Source organism: Camelus bactrianus, chromosome 5, assembly GCF_048773025.1.
Source record: "Camelus bactrianus isolate YW-2024 breed Bactrian camel chromosome 5, ASM4877302v1, whole genome shotgun sequence".
Lineage (NCBI taxonomy): Eukaryota > Metazoa > Chordata > Mammalia > Artiodactyla > Camelidae > Camelus > Camelus bactrianus.
Window position 1 is genome coordinate 88035083 of NC_133543.1, and position 20405 is coordinate 88055487.

The 20405-nt window shown below is 45.0% G+C and overlaps 2 protein-coding genes across 8 annotated transcripts in view; both read left to right on the plus strand.

The window, feature by feature from the left end:
* RUFY4 (RUN and FYVE domain containing 4) overlaps positions 1 to 3754 on the plus strand; it is a 19707-nt gene extending 15953 nt beyond the window's left edge. For all 5 annotated transcript variants that reach the window (XM_074364286.1, XM_045512024.2, XM_045512025.2 and 2 more), the window contains 2 exons: positions 2456 to 2566; positions 3108 to 3754. In XM_074364286.1, coding sequence (XP_074220387.1) covers positions 2456 to 2566; positions 3108 to 3210 — 214 coding nt within the window. In that variant the 3' untranslated portion in view covers positions 3211 to 3754. The remainder of the gene's footprint in view (positions 1 to 2455; positions 2567 to 3107) is intronic.
* Positions 3456 to 17912, plus strand: CXCR2 (C-X-C motif chemokine receptor 2). Of its 3 annotated transcripts, XM_074364288.1 has the most exons (4): positions 3456 to 3589; positions 5026 to 5097; positions 7625 to 7707; positions 14718 to 17912. In XM_074364288.1, the coding sequence occupies exon 4, from the start codon at positions 14744 to 14746 to the stop codon at positions 15803 to 15805; it is 1062 nt and encodes a 353-aa protein (XP_074220389.1). In that variant the 5' UTR covers positions 3456 to 3589; positions 5026 to 5097; positions 7625 to 7707; positions 14718 to 14743; the 3' UTR covers positions 15806 to 17912. The 3 variants fall into 3 exon arrangements, with proteins under 3 accessions (XP_074220389.1, XP_074220390.1, XP_074220388.1); XM_074364289.1 differs by lacking the exons at positions 3456 to 3589; positions 5026 to 5097 and adding an exon at positions 9441 to 10247 and having other exon boundaries at positions 5561 to 7707; XM_074364287.1 differs by lacking the exons at positions 3456 to 3589; positions 5026 to 5097 and having other exon boundaries at positions 5566 to 7707.
* The last annotated feature ends 2493 nt before the right edge of the window (positions 17913 to 20405 follow it).

The window sequence follows — 20405 nt, forward strand, 5'->3', positions numbered from 1 at the left end:
TGAGAGAAATAAACATAAAGAATCGATTCAGGAGTTTCAGTATCTTCTCCAACTGATAGGAGTTCAAAAAAAGGAAAGAATGGAAAGAAGGTAATTATCAGATGAAAATATGAGACACTTTCCCAGCTCTGATGGACACAGAGCTCAGATTTACAGATTTCACTGAGTGACAAGCACAATAAACAAAAGGGGGAAAAAAACCAACTACATCTAGATAGAACATTGTAGAATTTCAGTAAAACAAAGATAAGAAGAATATCCTAAAAGATAGGTCCACTTACAGAAGACTTCAAACCCAACAAATGTTAAGAATCAATGATGTAATGATTTCAAGTTCTGAGAAAAGCTGGCTTTTGCCCTAGAATTCTATGTCCAGCCAAACTGTGAAGTAAGTGTGGAGGGGATGGAGGAAGGACATTTTTCAGATAGACAGGTCACAGAAAATTCACCTCCCACACAGCCTTTCTTAGGAAGTTAATGAAGGATATACTCCAGAAAAACAAGGAAGTAAGCCAAGAAAGAAGATGTGGAATTCAGAAAATAGTAGCTCTAGCCTAGGAGAGAAGAAAAGGGAATCTCCAAGATGACAAGTGGGCAGCAAGCCCAGGAAACAGTCAGTTCAGGCTATAGCAGAATTACTGAGAAGTCCAGGAGGGAGGTCTCTGGGGAGAAAGAGACTCAGTAGAGTATCTGCTATGACAAAAAATTGTGGAGGGGGCAGTTAGGATTAGGCTAAGTTAAAGGCAACTCGTGCAAAGAGCAAAGAAAGGCAATTAGAAAGTCTTAGAAAAACAACAAATTTCCAAGAAGGCAAATGTTATAGGACACATCTTAGCTCCAGTTGACACAGTATGCTTATATGTTGTCTAATAATAATAAAGACTATTCATTGATTTTTTTCAATGTTAGAATCAACCTAAAGGCAATGCACAGAAGACAATTATAATTATAGAATAAGTGTAAATGTCACCACCCAAACAACAGTAAGTACAGAACAGACTCCAAGAGGACTTTCTGTGAAGGTGGCAATGTTCTGCGTTTGCCCTGTCCAGTATGGTAGCTACTAGTCATATGTAGTGACTGAGCGCTTCAAATATGGCTGTTTCAACTAAGGAACTGAATTTTTAATTTTAACCTTAATTAAGTTTAATATACACTTAAATAGCCACACATGTGGCTAGTGGCTACCATATTGGATTTGCAGGAATAGATGACAAGTCAGGAAGTAGAGAGGGGGAAAGCTGAAGAGAAGGCTGCTGGTATAATCTTATTGCAGGATGGCAGTCTTGTGATATATCTTTAGTTTATAAAATGAGTGAGAAATAAATGTGTGAGTGTATTCTGTAAAATTACATCGTAGCCAAAAGAGGAACCAAAAATGGGATATAACTGCATTGGGAGGAAGGAAGAAGAGTTAATAGTGAGTATGGTAATAAATAAGCCATATCTTCTGATATCAAGGAGCTCTATAGAAGATGTTCTTTCTTGATAAATCAATAAAATGAAGAAAGAAGGATAGGAGCATATTACATAAACATGGAAGTAATATCAAGGAGAATAAGCTAAAAGATGTAAGGGGTTTGCCACTGAGACTGGGAAGAAGGCCTTTTGATAGAAGTCCTTCTGTACCATTCACTTTTTAAATTGTATGTATGTGTCATTTTGATAAAAATATAAAACTACCCACATTCATAAACATCCTTTAAAAAACAGTGAAGATAGTTTTGCAGGAGGATAAACATATGTAACTACAAGGCAGTTTGTACAATGTGCTAAATAAAAGATAATAGGCATTATATGCTTTAGGAGTCTGGAGCAAGAACCCCCTGGAGGCTTTCAAATCAGGGAGTGCTTCTTGGAGGAGGTGGGATATGAACAAGTTCTTAAATAATACATCAAGGTTATGTTGGGCAAAGAGAACCTGGGTGTCACCATCCATCTTCCCAGAAAAACTGGAGACTCACCAATCTCTGTGTGTTTGTGTCTCACTGTCTCTTCACTTGTTTCTGTCTCTCTCCATCACTATGTCTTTTTCTTTCTCTCCATCTTCTCTGTATTTGTCTCTCCCTCTATTTCTGTGTCTCTTTCCCTGTCTGTCTCTGCATCTTTTTCCCTGTGTCTTGCTCTCTCCCTCTACATGTATTTCCCCATCTGCTTCTCTGTGTGTCTCTGTCTCCCTCTCCACCTCCCTGACTTCCTTCCTCTCTCTCTGAGTGACTGTCTCCATCCTTCTTTGTCTCCCTCTCCATTTCTGTGTCTCTGTTTTTCTGCTCTGTTATCCCCGGTCTCTTTTTGTCTATGTGTATATCTCTGTGAGACTCACTCTGTCCCTCTCTGTCTTTCTCTTCTTTATCTCTGTGTCTCTTTCTGTCCCTCTCTGTCTCTCCATCTGTGCCATTTCCATCTTTCTATCTTCCTCTGTGTGTATATGTCCCCACCTCCAACCACCCATCAGAGAGAAGGATGACCTGTGGCAGAAGGTCCAGCATCTCTCTTCTGTGGCCCCTGGATGCTGTGTCAGCTGTAGCAAGATCTTTGGCCGGCTGTCTCGGCGGTACCCATGCAGGTAATGGGTGGGGCACAGAAGCCTTCCTCTGGGACAACCCAGTTTCCACCAGCCACAGCCCTCTGCCCACTCCAGAGAAGGGAGGAACACCTTATAAAAGGCCACCTAAAGCTGGCCACTCATTTTACCCAAAGCTTAGCAGAAACATAACAAGAATAGTAGGAAGGGGACAGACAAGGAATGGCATCTGAAAGATGGGACTGTGTAACCCTTCCAAGAATAGACTGGCTGATCTCATCTGGGAAGAGATTTCCTGTGCAGTGGAAGCTACGCCCCTCACTTTGCCCTGGGAACACGGTGGCAGGACAAGCAACAGGAGCGAGGACAATGGGCCATCAGGAGAACCTGCCATTTGGAGTTAGAGGACCCTGGAGGGTGGGGCATCGGGATACTCTTTAGGAAAGGGGAGGCCTCCTGAGACAGACCCAGGGCTGTTCTGCCGGGAGATGAGAAACAAGTGGACCTGAAGATGCTCGAATCCCGTTGCCCCCTGCCCGGTACACATCCATGCATGCCGCACTCTTCCATTTCTGCTTTGCAGGCTCTGCGGAGGCCGGGTTTGCCATGCCTGCTCTGTGGATTACAAGAAGAGAGAGCGCCACTGCCCACCCTGCTCCCAGAGAAGAGAAGCCCAAGTCCTCTGACCAAGACCCCCTACCCCTCAGCTCTTCCTGGCCCTCTGGTCTGACCAGTCCCACCTTCTGGAAGTCAGCGATCTAAAGAGGACAGCACTTGAGTGGACAGGCCGTGGTGTGGAGGGTGGAAGGAGCGGGGCTGGCTGTCAGGAGACAGGTGCCCGCCCTGCATCTCCCACTGCTGAGCTGGGCAACCTTGCAAAGCACTCAGCTGTCAGGCTTTTTCTGTGACATGAGGGAGTGCTTGTCATCCTCTCGAAAGTCCCTTCACCCTCAGAAAATCCTCATCCAAGAATAAGAGCCGGTGGCCCTGACGTTTCTCCTCTGCACTCCCTCTTCAGCCAGCCCATCCATCAAGACACTTGTCTGGAGTCTGTGTGCTTCAGGGGTATGTCTTTATCATCTTTCATTTTTAACAGCTTTCTCCAGGTGCTGCTAACATGTAATACACTTCACATGAATCTGATGTGTACAATCTGATGAATTTTGACTTCAATATACATCCGTGAAGCCACACCATCTTCAAAATAATAAACACATCCATCAGCCCCCATTTCCTTGTGCCCTTTGTTATCTCTCCCTCCTGCTCCACACCTCTCCTCATCCCTAGGCAACTTAATTGCTCTCTGTCTCTAGAGGCTAGTTTGCATTTTCTACAATTTTATATAAATGGAATCATACAGTATACATTCTTTACTATCTGCCTTCTTTCATTCAGCATAATTATTTTAAGATTCACCCATGTTGTGGCATAGATCCATTGTTCTTTTTCACTGCTGAGTAGTATTCCACTGTGTGGCTATACCACAATTTGTTTATACATTCACCTATTGCTGACATTTGGGTTGTTTACAATTTGAGGCTATTACAAATGTTTCCCATCATCACCTCTGTACAAATCTTTGCAAAGAAATATGCTTTTATTTCTGTTGGGTAAATACCTAGGAATGAAAGACCAGGTCATATGATAGGTGTATGTTTAACTTTTAAGAAACTGCTGGGTTATTTCCCAAAGAGATTGTACATTGTACCTTCACACCAACAGAATGTGAGAGTCCCAGTTACTCCCCAGGGCATATGTCTGGTTTGGTGGACAGGAGAGGAGGCACAGACATGGGGCTTGAGCCTCTCTGTCCTTCCCTGCCAACCACTATGGTGACTTGCAGGGTCCCAATTTGTGAGTGCCTAGAGGAAGGGGCTGAGTCTAGGTGACTCTCTGTGCAGTGCTTACTCAGCTAGACTTTAATATTTAAGACTGTTGTTAAGGACTCGTGTAGTTCTGTGGTACAGATCATATCCCCTGATTGCCCAAGAAGTCTTAGGTGTTATTCATTGGGAACCCAGTTGTGCTGCTTCCGAGAATGCTGTTTCAGAAGAAATACAGGCCCCACTCTATGACAAGGCGATTAGCTATCCTACCTGTGCTCCAGGGCAGACTTTGTGGTTCCAAACAGGCATGTGTGCTATTCCTGTCCCCTCTGCCTCACACAGACTGCCAGAGACTCCACAGCAATTGGGTAACCCTGTGACTCTGACCAGAGCCTGTGGACTGCCTCCTGGGGTCAGGGCCACCAAGAGTTGCAGCCCATTACCGTCGCATGGAGCAAGAGTTTTGCAACAGCAGTTCCTGCCCTGGAGAGCTAGTGAGAACTTCTCCTTATCAAAGGCAGCAGTGAGATGGCAGGGCAATGTACATCAGTTTCCCCACTTTGTCAATCCATTCAGTGCTCAACAAAGGATACTAAGCACCTAGGACATATCAAACACTGTGACTGGTTTGGGGAGACAGATTTCATATAAATTATAAAAATTTCTGCTTTCAAGAACCTCACTGTAGGAAGGAGGAGGCAGCCAAGCTGATGATTACAGGTCCCTGAAATTGAAGCCATCACACAGGTAAGTCTGTGGATGCTGAGGAGCACAGAGGGGACAGTGGTGCATGGAGGTGACAACTGAGCTAAACTGGAAAGGAGACAGTTGGCCAGACCAGGAGGCTGGGGATGAGAAAAAGGGAAATGCATGACAAAGCCCAACGGAACCAGAACAGCTCTGCAGGGGAACTGCAGGGCAGTCGTGTTGAGGATTCAAGGGGGCATGGCCTGAAATAAGGCTGGAGATGTGGGGTCACATGCGGGGACACAAGTTGGCCAGATCAGGAATTTGACTCTGCCTGAGGGCAACAGGGGTTCTTGAAGGGTTGTAAGAGAGGAAGAGGGTGATCAAATTCACATTTTAAGAAGATCGTCCTGGTAGGGGGTGGGGGATGGATTGAGGAGGGAAAGGCTTGAGGCAGAAAGCATTTAGGAAAATAGTAGTGGTAGTAGCAGCAGCAGCAGCAACCCACAGTGCTTGCACCATTCTAACTGCTTTACAAATACAGACTCCTTTAATCCACGGGACAACCCTCTGTGGTAGGTGCTCTCATTATCCCCATTTTATAGATGGTGAAACTGAGACCCGTGAGATGAAATAACTTGTCCAAGGTGACGTTGCTGAGATCCTAACTCAGTCCAGCTCTGGAATCTATAGCCATCACACAACAAATGCAGGAGTTTGAGCAAGAGAGAATAAAATGGGGCCTGGCGCCACCAGATGAGGAAGAGGAGATAATCACAAAGATGTTACGGAGATGGCCTCCATGGAGAGGAAGAACGAGGGTAGGGTAGAGGGTGTGCCCGTTTCCAGGTTAAGGAGGAGAAACACACGTTTCAGGGAATCCTATGAGTTTGGTTTTCTGCAAACTCAGCATCCTGCAGCATCTGTAGGACCTCAGGGGATACTTCAGGAAGGAATTACATGTAGGAATTTGAGCTTAGAAAAGAGGCTGAGAACTACAGGTGTGGGAGACGCTAGCACATATTGGGTGGGAGATGAAGCCAAGGAGGCAGGTGGGCAGGTCTAGGGAGAGCAGGTAGACAAGAGGACCAAGGCAGGCTCCAAGGAGCATCCATATTTGAGGAATGAATTAAGAAATAAAGTGACAGGCAAGACCAAGAGAACTTCAGGAGCAATAAGAAGAGAATAGGGTCAGTGGGGTTAAATGGTGTAGAGATCAAATAAAACATGGATGGTAACAATTTCACCATAAATAAAGTAAAAGGCACACAGCAGGCTGAGCCAAGATATTTTAACAGAATTGACAAATACAAGATAGTATGAGTAGATAAGATAAGAGGTCCTTTTATACAGATAACAGGAGAGTAACTGGAAAAGTCTTTTTAAAGGACAATGTAGTAGTTATAATCAAAATTTAAATGTACGTAAATATGACCCAGCAAAATTATACTTAAGCTACTGAAACACTCATACAAGTTCCCAAAGACCTACATTCAAAGATGCTCATAGCAAGAACCTAAATATTCATCTATAAGGTAATTATCAAATAAATCATGTGAAGTCCATACCATGGACCATTATGTCATCATTGAAAAAAGCAAGATGGATCTATACGAACTGATGTGAAATAGATACATGATACATTTTTAAGGTGCAGAACAATATAACTAGTTAAATATTATTTTATTAAGGAAAGAAGGAAGGAAAACATGTTAGTACATGCATGGGCAAAGGTCTGGAAAGATGTTCACAAGATATGGGTGAACAGAGGGATGGAAGGGACTCCAATTTTACTTTATATGCTTTTGTATCACCTGTATTTGTTACAATATGCATGCTTTATTTTTATAATATTAAACAGTTTTAAGAAAAAGGTTTACTGGATTTAGTAACCCTAGGTCATTGGTAACCTTGGCAAAAGCTGTTTCCGCAGAACAGTGAGAAGGAAGCTGGTTGCAGTGTGTTGAGCAGTGAACAAGAAGTTGGCAAAGTGGAAGCAGCAACTGCTTGCTGCTATTTCAAGAAGTTTGCCTGTGAAATGGAGGACCTGGGGGTGATGGTAGCTAAAGGGGTCCTAGAACAGAGGGAGGGAAAGACCCAAGCAAGTTCAGGGAAAGAGGTGATTGAGGGGCAGAGGGCCCAGAAGGCAAGATCCTCAAAGATGTGAGAGGCAGTCAGTCCCACAGCCAGGTGCAGGAATTCACTAGAAAGATGAGGGTGACTTCTCATGCTGCCCCTAGAAGGAAGGAAGAAAGTGTGTACGTAAATTTAGGCACATCTGCCAGCTGGGGGCTGTGATTGCCTGCATTTTCCTTGTAAGGAGGATTCAGAACAGAGGCGGAGGAAGTCAACTTCCACTTTCAGACTGGCAGGCTCTTCCAGAAGCCATTAGACAAGAAGGTGTGAAAATTCCCAGCACTCATTACAGAATCGCCAGGCAGAGCCTCGGGCTGCAGTCAGAGTCCTAGAAAAGACTTCATTGCTCCTCTGTGGGAACACCTCCCACTGTGGGCCTCCTGGATTTCCCCCTGTGGCCCCGGTCAGAAGTTTCCATGTAAAGTCTGCTTCACTTTTTCCTGTCCAACAGCCCTGACAGCTACCAAGCCCTGAGTCACAGTGGAGGCATCCGTGGCCACTCCAGTAACACAGCAGCTGTAGCAACAACAGCAGGTAGGTGGGCTGTTCAGACTTTGGGCTGCTGGGGACATATTTCTGATGGAAAGAACTTGGAAATCTCAGTCTCCTCTGAGTCCCTTGAGAACTGAAGTGATGAATTGCAGAAACTTAAAGCTAAAATAACTAAGTCTTCACTAAGACAGCACGGTACAAACAAACTTTCTATAACAATGGAAATGTTCTGTAGATCCCCAGTCCAGTATGGTACCCACTAGTCACATGCGGCTATTGAGCACTTGAAATGAGAAACTAAAAAATTTTGGGGAGGTGGGAGGTGGGTAATTAGATTTACTTATTTATTCCTAGAGGAAGTACTGGGGATTGAACCCAAGACCTCATGTATGCTAAACATGCGCTCTGCCACTTAAGCTATACCCCCCCCCTGCTGAGGAACTAAAAATTTTATTTTATTTTAATTAAGTTTAAGTAGCAGCATGTGGCTAATCTCCTCATTTTCCAATGGACCATACTGAGACCCAGAGAAAAATGACTTGTCCAAGCTCACCCTGACCATTAACAGCAGAACCACGATTGGATGCTGGTTTTAACATTCAATCCACCATCCATAGGCATGCAGTGGGCTCAGAGGAAATTAAATCAATCTAATGACAATCAGGAAGTAGACTGGTTGGGACATGTCAAATCTGGGCTGTCCTTTCTATACCTTTCGTATTCAGTTGTCTAGGACAGAGAGTTCAGAAAACTGAGGCTGGGATCTAGCTCCTTGTTACAGTGGACAGAACACTGGATTTGAGGTCAGGTTTAAAAAACAAAGTCTTAAAAACTGCTTAAAACTCAGTTCATCTGAGTCACTCTAGGTAAGTTGCCTAACTCCAGAGTCTTAGTTTCCTCATTCAGAAAGTGCACACTTCATGGGGCTGTTGTGAAGATTAAATTATACAGATTCTGAAAAGCACTCTCCCCAGAAGCTAGACCCTAAGCTGATACTCAACATTACAGCTAGCGTGACTGTTTTTATTCAGGTCAAAGCAAATTAAGATACACATGGACTTCAGCTCAGAAAGCAGACTCACTGCTTTCTCTTGCTTGGGGATGTCATGGGAGAGACATCATGCTATTCGCTGATAAACTATTTCAATAATAATAACCACAACAATAAATGCAATAAATGCTCACACTATGCTTTACCCTCATTTCATCCTCAGCATAACCCAACAAGTTAGATTCTGTCATTGGCCTCATTTTACAGGTGAGTAAACTGAGACTCAGAGAGGAAAAGCTGCTTGCCCAGAGTTGCTCAGCTAACAGAGTTCTTAATTGTTGTTCTCATGGTCTCTCTCCATGTGTCCTAGGCCTCTGTCTGGGTTTAGCATCACCTGGTCAGAAATCACTGCGTTCTTCTCCAGCATAGGAAAGAGAAAGGTGACAAAGAATATTTGCTAAATAGTGGGACTGAAAAGTTCCTTCCTAGGGGTAGCTTAGATGAGATTGTCACAGGCTTTGAGCACTCCGTGAGTCCTGGGACGCGTGAAGCAAGAGGCCAGGGCCAGGAGTAGTGGAGGGGGTTGAGGCATCGATTTCCCGGGTGGGGGCCTGGGAGGGGGTGGTGAATTAGTGTCCACTGCTCTGCCTGTATTTATCCTTTCAGGTGTAATCAACAGCAAATGTGCCAAAATATAGTCTTGCTGTCACTCAACAGTTTTCAAAAATGTGTTTGAACTTGGGTGGGATTTTAACTTTACCAAATGGCTTGCTTTCCAAATTAGATGGTCTTGGCCCCAAAGGTGGCAGCTACTGCAGACCCAATTCCAAGTGGACAAGCGAAGAGAAAGCTAGCAATGCCCTAAGAGAGGTGCCTGGTGAGAGCAGACGGTTGTGGAGTGAGGTGAAAGACAACGCGAGGTGGAATGGGGCCCCCGTTTGCGGGTAGGGGTTCTCAAAGGTGGGTGGCTTGGAGAAGGAATCTGGGAGGCTTTAAGGATGCCTGGGCTGGCTGGGGTGGAGACAAGAGGCATTAAGTCTAAGAACGAAAGCCACCAGACTCACCAGAAGTTTAAGTTCCACCTCTGTTGCCTTAATGAGCTGTTCCCCTTTGAGATGGGAAAGATGTTCAAGAGCAGTGGTGCTCCTGGGTAGTGGTGTCTGGGGCACTGGAAGCCCGAGGCAGCTGGAGTGTGGGGAGAGTCAGGCAGGGCAACTGAAAGAGTAGGGGCTGCTGAGATCAGCGCAAAGATGAGAAAAATCCTGGACCACTTCCTTTGGGTGGGCCTCAGTTTCCTCCTCTGTGAAATGGAGAGATGGGCTAGAAAACCCCACAGGTCCCTTCCCAATATGAGCTCTGCCAGTTCATAAAATGACTCCTAGTTATCAAAAGGCTGACCTGGGAATTAATTATTCAAGCTATCAAAAGCATCTCGCACCCTCAGGGGCTCCACCCCATAATTGAGCAACCTAATCCACCACTCACTTCCTCCGCCGGCTTCTCACCACTGCCATCTCATCACCGCCGCCCTTTCAGTCAGGCACATCTTTCCTCCTGGAGGTGTCCCTCAGGTGACAAGCCCAGAATCCTGGTAAGTCTTGCAACACCCACACCTCCCACCATCCAGAAGTTCTCTGTTCTCTGTCCCCCTTGACATCCAGCCTCCATTGGTCTCAGGCATCTATCCCCATATCCTTTAATCTCCCTCTTATCTCTTTAGGCCCCCCTACCCTCAAGGGGAGAGCCTCTGCCCCTCTTCCCTACATCTCTCTCCAACAACCACCTAGGGCAGCTCACTGCCCACCCCCTTCTCTTGCCCACTCAGCCAGCTCTCCCTGCTTGGCTAGGATTGGATCTGAGGAAGAGCCCGGGGCTGCTGAGCCCTTCTCCCCCCTATTAAATGCATTTATGTGTGGATTATATTTATAGAGAAAGATTACTAGATTACTTATAGATGCTAGATATTTATGGAGAAAGAATAATGTATTAAAACAATCTTGAATTTGTTGTTGTTGCTTGTCGCTGTTGTTAAAGATTGCCTTGAAGGTTTGGGTTCTTGTAAATTTAGCATTTTCATGAAATAAATTAGACTCATCCTTTCTATAGAGTTTCTGAACTACCATGAGTCATTAAGGGGCTGGCGGTTTCACTCAATGAGGGAATCTCCAGCTTGGTTACTGAGAACGTGGCTGGATGGTCAGCAGGGACCAGTCAGGTCAAGGGCATTTGGTTTATTACCCTGTGAAGGCTGTTTCTCTCATTCTGGGCCTAAGGAATAGCAAAGGAAGCAATGCACAAAACTTCAAACAGTGGGAGAGGACTATATCCAGGATGACTTCGTGGTATCTCAAGAACTTAGCTTACAAGTATGTTTAATATAAGAGCTATGGTTGTTTTTAAGAAGCAGATCTGTAGACTGAAAACAGCATGTCAAGCCATTCACACCTGTTGGAGGCTCTGTGACTACAGGCTGGTTTCTGAACCATGTTATGGCTTGTCTTCTCACCAGTAAACAGGGTCAATCACACCTATTTGTAACTACCGAACGATCATGTACTGGTGAAGCACAGACCAGACCCCAGATGTGTATCTGCCTGCCCTGAGTTTCTCCCTTTACCTGTCAAGACAGCCTCTCCAGAGATTGGTGAATTATGAGACTGGCGTGCTACCTACTGCGCTAACGAGGCACCTCAGAGACTGGTGAATTAAAAAGCAAACAACACTAAAACAATCTTCCCTATCCCCACCTCCCAGTGGCTGGAGGTCGTTGTCCTGGCCTTGTTCCCTTTTCTGTGTTCTCTACTGTCTGTCCTGACTTGCATGGTCTCCTTCTGGACCCTTCATGCCTGGGAGTGGGAGATTGCCCATTCGCCTCCAGCCCGCCTCCAGTACAGCTGAGCACGGGATCATCCAGAATGAAGACTCTCTGTGAATCACACTTGGCCTTTGCTGCTCCTTCTGATAGGCAGTTTCTGTGACTGCCCCAGCTCTGCCTTCTCACAGCCGATGCTCATAAATGTGAGGTTCTCCTCTCTGAGGGAATGAGCTCCCGACACCCGCTGAGCTCTGCATCCACTCTCAAAGGTGGGTCTTCTCTTCGATCTTGTGCTTCCTTAGAGCATCTCTGATCATCTGCTCCTGGAAGTGACCCATCTTGCGACTTCAGTAGGTATTACCCTGGACCTCTGAGCAAATTTGTTCTTGACTTTGTGACTGCAGAGCCAGTGATTCCTTTCAGGTTTTGCCAGCAACACTGGCTGAGCCAGCTGTACTATTCCCCTCTCTCACTACCATCCCTGCCTCTTGGCCAGGCAGGAACCCACCCTCATCACCACATCTCTCAACTTCCTGGACCGACCTATCTCATCTACTCTATCTGTGTGGTCTCTGAGTGCTGAGAAGGCAATTTATCTGGCCCCCATCACTTCGGGGGAAAAGTAACGCCTTCTCAGGAAGGCAAAGGCTTCCTGCGAATTCTATCTCTCTAGAGGAAAAGAGCATATTTTCCTAGTTCCTCCTGATCTCATTCAGGTTTCTGCTTTGCTATGTATGACTGACAGTACCACAGCTTCTTCTTCTGAGAAAAGCTTCCTAGCACTTGTGTTGTTGTCATTGATGTTGATGATATTATTTTAATATTTGCATTTCCTTTGCAAGCTTAGACACCTTTGATTAATTTTTAAAATTGAGACACACTTCACATACTATTAAAGTCACCCATTTACAGTGTACGAATCAGTGGGGTTTTGTACTTTTGTACACAGACAGTCCCCAACTGATAATGGTTCAACTTACAATTTTTCAACTTTACGATGGTGCAAAAGCCATACACATTAACTAGAAACTGTACTTTGAATTTTGATCTTTTTCCGGGCTAGCAACATATAAGAAGCTACTCTCTCATGATGCTGGTCACCTGATAATGAGGGTAAACAACCAATACACTTACAACCATTCTGGACTGAGACAAGCAACCATTCTATTTTTCACTTTCCATACAGTATTCAGTAAGTTGCTGAGCTATTCCACACTTTATTGTAAAACAGGCTTTGTGTTAGATGATTTTGCACAACTGTAGTCCCATGCAAGTGTTCTGAGCACATGTAAGGTAGGCTAAGGTATGCTATGACGTTCCGTGGGTTAGTATACATTTTTGACTTATGAATTTTTAAACTTATAGTAGGTTTATTGGGACATCACCCTATTGTAAGTTGAGAAAGATCTGTATTCACACAGTTATATAATCATTGCCACTATCTAACTCCAGAACACTTTCATCACCCCAAAAAGAAACCCTGTATTCACTAACATTCCCCCTACCCCCAGCCCTTGGCAATCACTAAACTACTTTTCGTCTCTGCCAATTTGCCTATTCTGGACATTTCACATACATGGAATCACACAACATGAAGCCTTTTGTGTCTGGCTCTTTTCACTCAGAATAATGTTTTTAAGTTTCATCCATGCTGTAACGTGTATCAGTACTTCATTCCTTTTTGTGGTTGAATAATATTCCCTTGTATGTGTATACCACAGTTTGTTATCTTTTTATCAGCTGATGGATATTTGGATTATTTCCACTTTCTGGTGGTTATGCTGCTAAGGAGATTCATGTCCAAGTTTTTGTGTGGATATACCTTTTCAATTCTCTTGGGTATACTAGGAGTGGAATTGCTGGGTCATATGATAACGCTGTGTTTAACTTTCTTAACAACTGCCAAACTGTTTACCAAAGCAGCTGTGCCATTTTACATTCTCACCAGCAATATGTGAGGGGCCCAACTTCTCCACATCTTCATCACCACCGTATTGTCCTTTTTCTTTTATTATGATCGTGGTAGTGAATGTGAAGTAATTCCTGAGCCTTTTTACTTGATGGTCTTCTCTTTAACAGTAGGTTCCATGTTCAGGTGGGCTACAGGCTTGCATCGGGTCACAGGACGACCATGCCTTGTTATAAAGAAATGGCTCTGTGGTGATAGATTTCATGTTTCAAAAGGAAGATAATTCAAGATCTGGTTCCTTTAGTTCACTTCCTCTTTGAAAACTGGGATAATATTTCAGAGGGGCTGTAGCTTCCCCCAGAAGCAGGCTCTCTGCTACCCCTGTAATAAGGGCAAAGCCCACAGAGGTAGGTTTAGCTGGGATAGTCCTGGCATGCTGGAGAGTCAGAGTTGGGAGAAGGTGCTCACTGGCAGAACAGGGAGGGTCACACCAGGCCTGGAAAGCCACCAAAACAAGGATAGCGTATCTCCATCGGCCTCCTCTGCTTCCTGCTGCCCCTCCTCCTTATGCTGGGGACATACTGCCTTTCTCTGCTCACCCCTGCATGGCAGAATGTGCCCACCCAGAGCTCCCAAAATAATCTGTTACATTTCCACCCATGTGGAGAATCAGTCAGCTGCCTTATGATTTTTAACATATTTTTTCAAACGGCACCAGTGCTCCCAGAGCAGCTCTCCTGCATCCCAAAAGAATTCTGGGCTGTGCCAACGGAGTCAACTTTATTCTACCTCAAGCAACTGGAAACTCTATGCTCTTATCACTCAGACTGTTTTTCCAGAACACCTCTTTTTAACTAACTTTCAGAAAGTTGGACAAAAGAATTCATCTCTCAGCTTTATAGGCAAGCTTTGATCTTTTTCTAGGGGGTCTAACCCAATTGTATTGCCTGCTTAATCCCCCGGATTAAGCACTGAATGGCACTTCATGTTTCTGACATCAAAATCAGCCTCAACAGTCAGAGGTGCCCACCACTAAGGGGGTCCAAGATCACATGTTCTGTAGGGATTAACCAAAGCAAAGTTGAAACAGTGGTTTGGGTGATAGCAATGTCATGGAAAGTGTTATCCTCTCTCTGACTTTGAAGGGAACTAGACACTTTTTGTGAAATGTATCATTTATTATTAAATGTGTCTCCAAAACCTTAGAGCCCTGGCCATTCCATGAAGTGAAAGTTACTTCCAAGCTAACAAGAAGAATGCTGTCTGAGGTTTGTGAGCAGACGGGCTAAAATCTGGGATGATTTTATTGTGCAGTAACACTCATCTCTCTTCTCTAGGCCAGAAATTTAACTTTACCTCAAATATGGACGACATTAACTGGGAGAATTACAGTGAAGATTTTGGTAATTACAGTTACAACACTGACCTGCCCTCTATCCTACCAGACTCTGCCCCATGCCGGACAGAATCTCTGGATGTCAACAAGTATGGCATTGTCCTCATCTATGCTCTGGTCTTCCTGCTTAGCCTGCTGGGAAACTCCCTGGTGATGCTGGTCATATTATACAGCCGGGTGGGCCGCTCTGTCACCGATGTCTACCTGCTGAACCTGGCCATGGCTGACCTGCTCTTTGCCCTGACCTTGCCTATCTGGGCCGCCTCCAAGGCAAAAGGCTGGATCTTTGGCACACCCCTGTGCAAGGTGGTCTCACTCCTGAAGGAAGTCAACTTCTACAGTGGTATTCTACTGCTGGCCTGCATCAGTATGGACCGCTACCTGGCCATTGTCCATGCCACACGCACGCTGACTCAGAAGCGGCACTGGGTCAAGTTCATATGCTTAGGCATCTGGACCCTGTCCTTGATCCTGGCCCTGCCCATCTTCCTCTTCCGCAGGACCATCTACCCACCCTATTCAAGCCCAGTCTGCTACGAAGACATGGGTGCCAATACAACAAAATGGCGGGTGGTGATGCGGGCTCTTCCCCAGACCTTTGGCTTCCTCGTGCCCCTGCTGGTCATGCTGTTCTGCTACGGATTCACCCTGCGCACGCTGTTTGCGGCCCACATGGGGCAGAAGCACCGGGCCATGCGGGTCATCTTTGCTGTGGTGCTCGTCTTCCTGCTCTGCTGGCTGCCCTACCACCTGGTCCTGATCGTAGACACCCTCATGAGGATGCGGGTGATCTCGGAGACCTGTGAGCGTCGCAATGACATAGGCCGGGCCCTGGATGCCACTGAGATCCTGGGCTTCCTCCACAGCTGCCTCAATCCTCTCATCTATGTCTTCATTGGCCAGAAGTTTCGCCACGGACTCCTCAGGATCATGGCCATCCATGGCCTGATCAGCAAGGAGTTCTTGGTCAAGGACGGCAGGCCTTCCTTTGTTGGCTCTTCTTCAGGGAACACTTCTACCACCCTCTAAGACCCCCACACAGGGCTCTTCCCTTCCCTTCACCATCCATTCCAAGCTTCATATCCTCTGACTGTTCACAGTCTGCATGTCAAGGCAGCCTGCCATTCTGGTTACAGGGAGTTGCTGAGGCCATATCCTTATCAGGCCCCCATTGTGTGCCTTGGCCCCACCTCTTACCATAATCATCATGTCAACTGCTAGAGCTTGGTCCATCCAACCATTGAGCCCACAGCCCTCTGTCTTCTGGCAGAGAGTCTTTGAAGACACTCATTTAAGTAACTATAAAAGTTTCCACCATTGGGAACCAGTGATGTCAAACATCATTAGTTGCTTCCCCAACTTTCTCTTTCCTTGCCTTCTAGCAAAGTCCCTTGAGAGAGGCTGAGAATGACAGACACTCACTTTCTAAGACTCTCTTCAGCCAGGAGTGGCCATATCATCTGGTTCTGACTACTGAGACTTAAAGGCAATAGTGTTCTGGTAAACCAATCTTCTAGGAGAAAAACTTCTGATTTGTAGCATTTGCCATGTTCCAGTGTGTAAATGCTCCCACCATGGCTGATTTCAGGGGTGGCAGTGTTTAGCAACCAGCTCACGAAATCTAGAAAATGTAATAGTATGCTTTTACAGGCAGGTAAAAATTGGCTTCAGTGCACCTTTGCTTAAGAGGAAGTTTGCTAGGGTCTGGAGACCCCTGGGAAATATTCTTGATTTAAGAAAGAGAGAGAGAGAAAGAGAGAGAGAGAGAAAGAGAGAGAGAGATAGAGAGAGAGAGAGAAACATATCCTTGATTCTTGCTTTTGAATATGGTTATAAGATATGATGTGTGGAGCTGAGGCAGCCACTTTGTGACAATGAGGCAAAAAGTATGTCCACACTCAGGCTGATGGAGCCAAATGATAAAAAGAGCCTAAGAATAAAGAGCTCAGAAGTTAAACTAAGCATAAATGTCAAGTGATTTTCAACAAGAATGCCAAGACTATTCAATGGGGAAAGAATAGTCTGTCAACAAATCGTGCTGGTAAAATTAGATGTACACATGCACAAGAATGAAATTGGACCCTTACTTTACACCACATACAAAATTAACTCAATATGGGTCAAAGATTTAAAATTAAAGCTAAAATTCTAAAACTCTTAGAAGAAAACATAGGTGGGAAGATTCATGTCATTGGATTTGGCAATGATTTGTTGGATATGACACCAAAAGTGTAGGCACCAAAAGAAACAGTAGGTTAATTGGACTGCATCAAAATTAAGAACTTTTGTGCATTAAAGGACACTATCAACAGAGTGAAAAGGCAAACCACAGAATGGGAGAAAATATTTGAAATCATATATCTTATTAGGGGTTAATATACAGAATATATAATGAATTTCTACAACTCAACAGCAAAAAACAAACAAGCAAACAATCTAATTCAAAAATAGGTAAAGGAATTAGAAAGTAGACATTCCTCCAAAGAACATAAAGAAATAGGTCATCAGTAATAATTAGGAAAATGTAAATCAAAACTACAGTGAGGTCCCACTTTACACACAGGTATTTGTACACTAATGTTCATAGCAGCATTATTCACAATAGCCAAAATGTGGAAATAACCCAATTGTCCATCAGCAGATGAATGGATCAACAAAGTGTGATATATCCCTACGATGGAATAATACTCGGTCTCTAAAAGGAATAAAATTCTGATACATGCAACAACATGGATGAGCCTTGAAAACATTATGCTAAGTGAAATAAACCAAGCACAATACTGTATGATTCCACTTATATGAAGTACCTAGAATAGTCACGTTTATAGAGACAGAAAGTAAAATAGTGTTTACCAGAGGCTGGGTGAAGGGGGAAAATGGGGAGTTATTGTGTAATGGATACAGAATTCAGTTCGGGATGATGAAAAGTTTCTGGAGATGGACAGTGGTAATAATTGCACAATAATGTGAATGTACTTAATGCCACTAAACTGTACACTTTAAAATGGTTAAAATGATAAATTCGGTATTATGCATATTTTACCACGTAGTTCCAAAAAGGCAAACTTGAACCAATGGACCCACCTACCTATAACTTCTTAAATGATATCATTAAATGTCTCTTTTGTATAAACTACTTTTAGTTGGGTATTTCATTACTTGCAACACAAAGCATTTAAGTGCTACAGAGAGGTCGGGCAAGGATGAGCAGAGGTCCTGAATGAAATTCTTTATGATAAATAAATCCCTTTGTTAGTTACTGAGTACATAGAGAGAAGGACTAAAATCAAGGTGGAGGCTGGCATTTCTTCCTTCCTCTCCCCCAGCCCAAGCCTCCTGCCGCTGAATATGTATTATGGAAGGAAACGTGGCCTGGGATCCCCTGGTGTTCCTCACGTCCCTGGGTGCAAGAGTACTCAAGTGTCAAGGACGAACCTAGAAGGGCTGAGAAAGTCTACCAAGTCAGAGGGTTGGGTAGCCAGAAGTCAGAGAGCTCTCCTGAGCTCAAAACCAGCAAGCCCCACTTTGAGTTCCCCTTCACTCTCTCCCCTCTACCACCCAGAACACACACAGACACACTCATCATTCAGGTTTGACAAAAGGGCACTCATGTCGAATAGGGAAATGGCATAAGTCACCAGGACAAAACAAAGATTTGACTCATTCCTTCAGCAGGATTGGGTGCCTCCTGTTTCAGAGTTTGGGGTACAGCAGCACTCAAAACAGACTGAGCCTCCCTCTGGCAGAGCCCCTGTTCATAGGGCTTGTCTCTGACGGGTTTTGGACAGGAGGGACTCTGGCTCTGAGCAGCCTATTGAGGAAGTCAGGAAGCAAGGGGAACTGAACTTCATTATCACCAAACTTTTACCAGGTTCCAATCCCTTTCATGTTAACAACTGTCTGACCATTTAATCAAGGGGATAGCCACTTTGGCCATGAAAAGAGGCCTCTCCAGGGAGGTAGGAGCAAACTTCTGAGCTGGAATGCTCACGGGGCAGGCAACTATGACTTCTAACTCATGAAGGTGCTTTTCCTTCACATTCAGCAAACAGGATTAATTCAGCAACAGTAATCTCTTGTTCCCAGCTCACTCTGCCAGGCGGCGTGCTACAGTCAGGATCAAACATGACTTAGCTGCTCTGGCTGAGCCTTCAGACTAGCTTCTGATTCATCAGGAGGGAAAGGCAGGGAGACAGGTAATTACCAAACACCAGAGTTGCCAGGACTGGGCAAGGCAGGCGGACCGGACGGCTCCCTGAGATGATTGTCAGTGGGAGGAGGCCACTCCGGTTCCAGCAACTCTGCACTTTCCTTGTTGAACAGGGGCTAAAAGAACATGGTTCTCCAAGGAAAATAAGAGGATAAAATAAGCCCAGAAGCAATGAGGCGGAGGCTGAGTTGTACTTACGTGAGCTGTTAATATTTATCCCTGTCTCTTACTCACACTCTCTCACACATACATAGAGACAGTCTTGGCCCAAATAATCTACCAACTAAGCCATCACTAGGACAGGGCAAATCAGGGTCTGCCTTTGAGTTGTTGATTTCTGTCTTTCCTCCAAAGTTTCCAGGCCTGAGTCCCACTATGTCGGGGCCCAGCAACTTTCTGCCCAGAGCTGCATGCTCCGTCTGAGCTGGCCTCTCTATTGCTTTCAGAGAACATTCCTCTGCTTACACTAACACCATCTGTCTTCTTTCTCTGTCCCCAAAGTTTATGACATCTTCCTCTGCCACAATCCCTCCCTAGACTCTGCAGGATGGGCTCCTGTTGTTCATAACAGCAGCCTCTCTTGGGTGATATGAAGAAGTACCTCCAGTTTGCATGTCACATTGAAACACATCACATGTAGGCCCACAGGGGGAACCACACCGTCACGGAGAACCACACCATCGCGCAGCAGTAAAGCCAGGGGAGACCCAGAGACCCACCCCCAGGCCAAGTCCTTCAAATCATTAAGTGAGGACACTGAAGCCCACACAAAGCAACTTGACCAAAATCTCATGGCTGAATAGTAATGACACTGGAATAAAAATTCCTAGTTCAATTCATTTTTTTCCAAATATTTTGCTTTTCTAATGGTACATGAGTTATACATGAACTTCTCAGAGCATTCCACTCACACAATAGGGCCAGTCTACTTCTTCAGGACTTAGAGTCATCTATGTTGGTGCTGGGATTTGGAGTCTGATGGAAGGAAGGGCCAGCTGAGGTTTAGGGCAGAGGTACAGGGGCAGGCTCAGGTAAGCTTACCCTATTCTGCACTGGCAGGCAGGACAGTTAAAAGACAATCAGAGCCCAACACGAAGTTCAAAGACAGGCCAAACTAAACCCTCTCTTGAGACACATGCTCTACCACAGAAGGTTCAGTTAGAAAAGCAGAACCACTAGGAGGAGGGATTTGTTGCAGGGATCTGACTGTAGCAACCGGGAGTCGGTTAAATAGTCTAGATCAGGCTGTTGATTTTGCTTCTGGTGTTGGGACCTGAAAGTGGCAGGACAGACAGCCAAGAAGGAAAGATGCATGTGAAGTGAAGAGCGAGGACAAGCTGGAACCTGCGAGGGCAGACTGAAAGCTGCGAGGGGCTCTCGTGGCCTCCAGGCTCTGTCTGTGGATGGCCTGCCTGCTGG

Coding starts and splice junctions, on each gene's coding strand:
- CXCR2 (XM_074364288.1), top strand. CDS start 14,744: ATGGACGACATTAACTGGGAGAATTACAGTGAAGATTTTGGTAATTAC.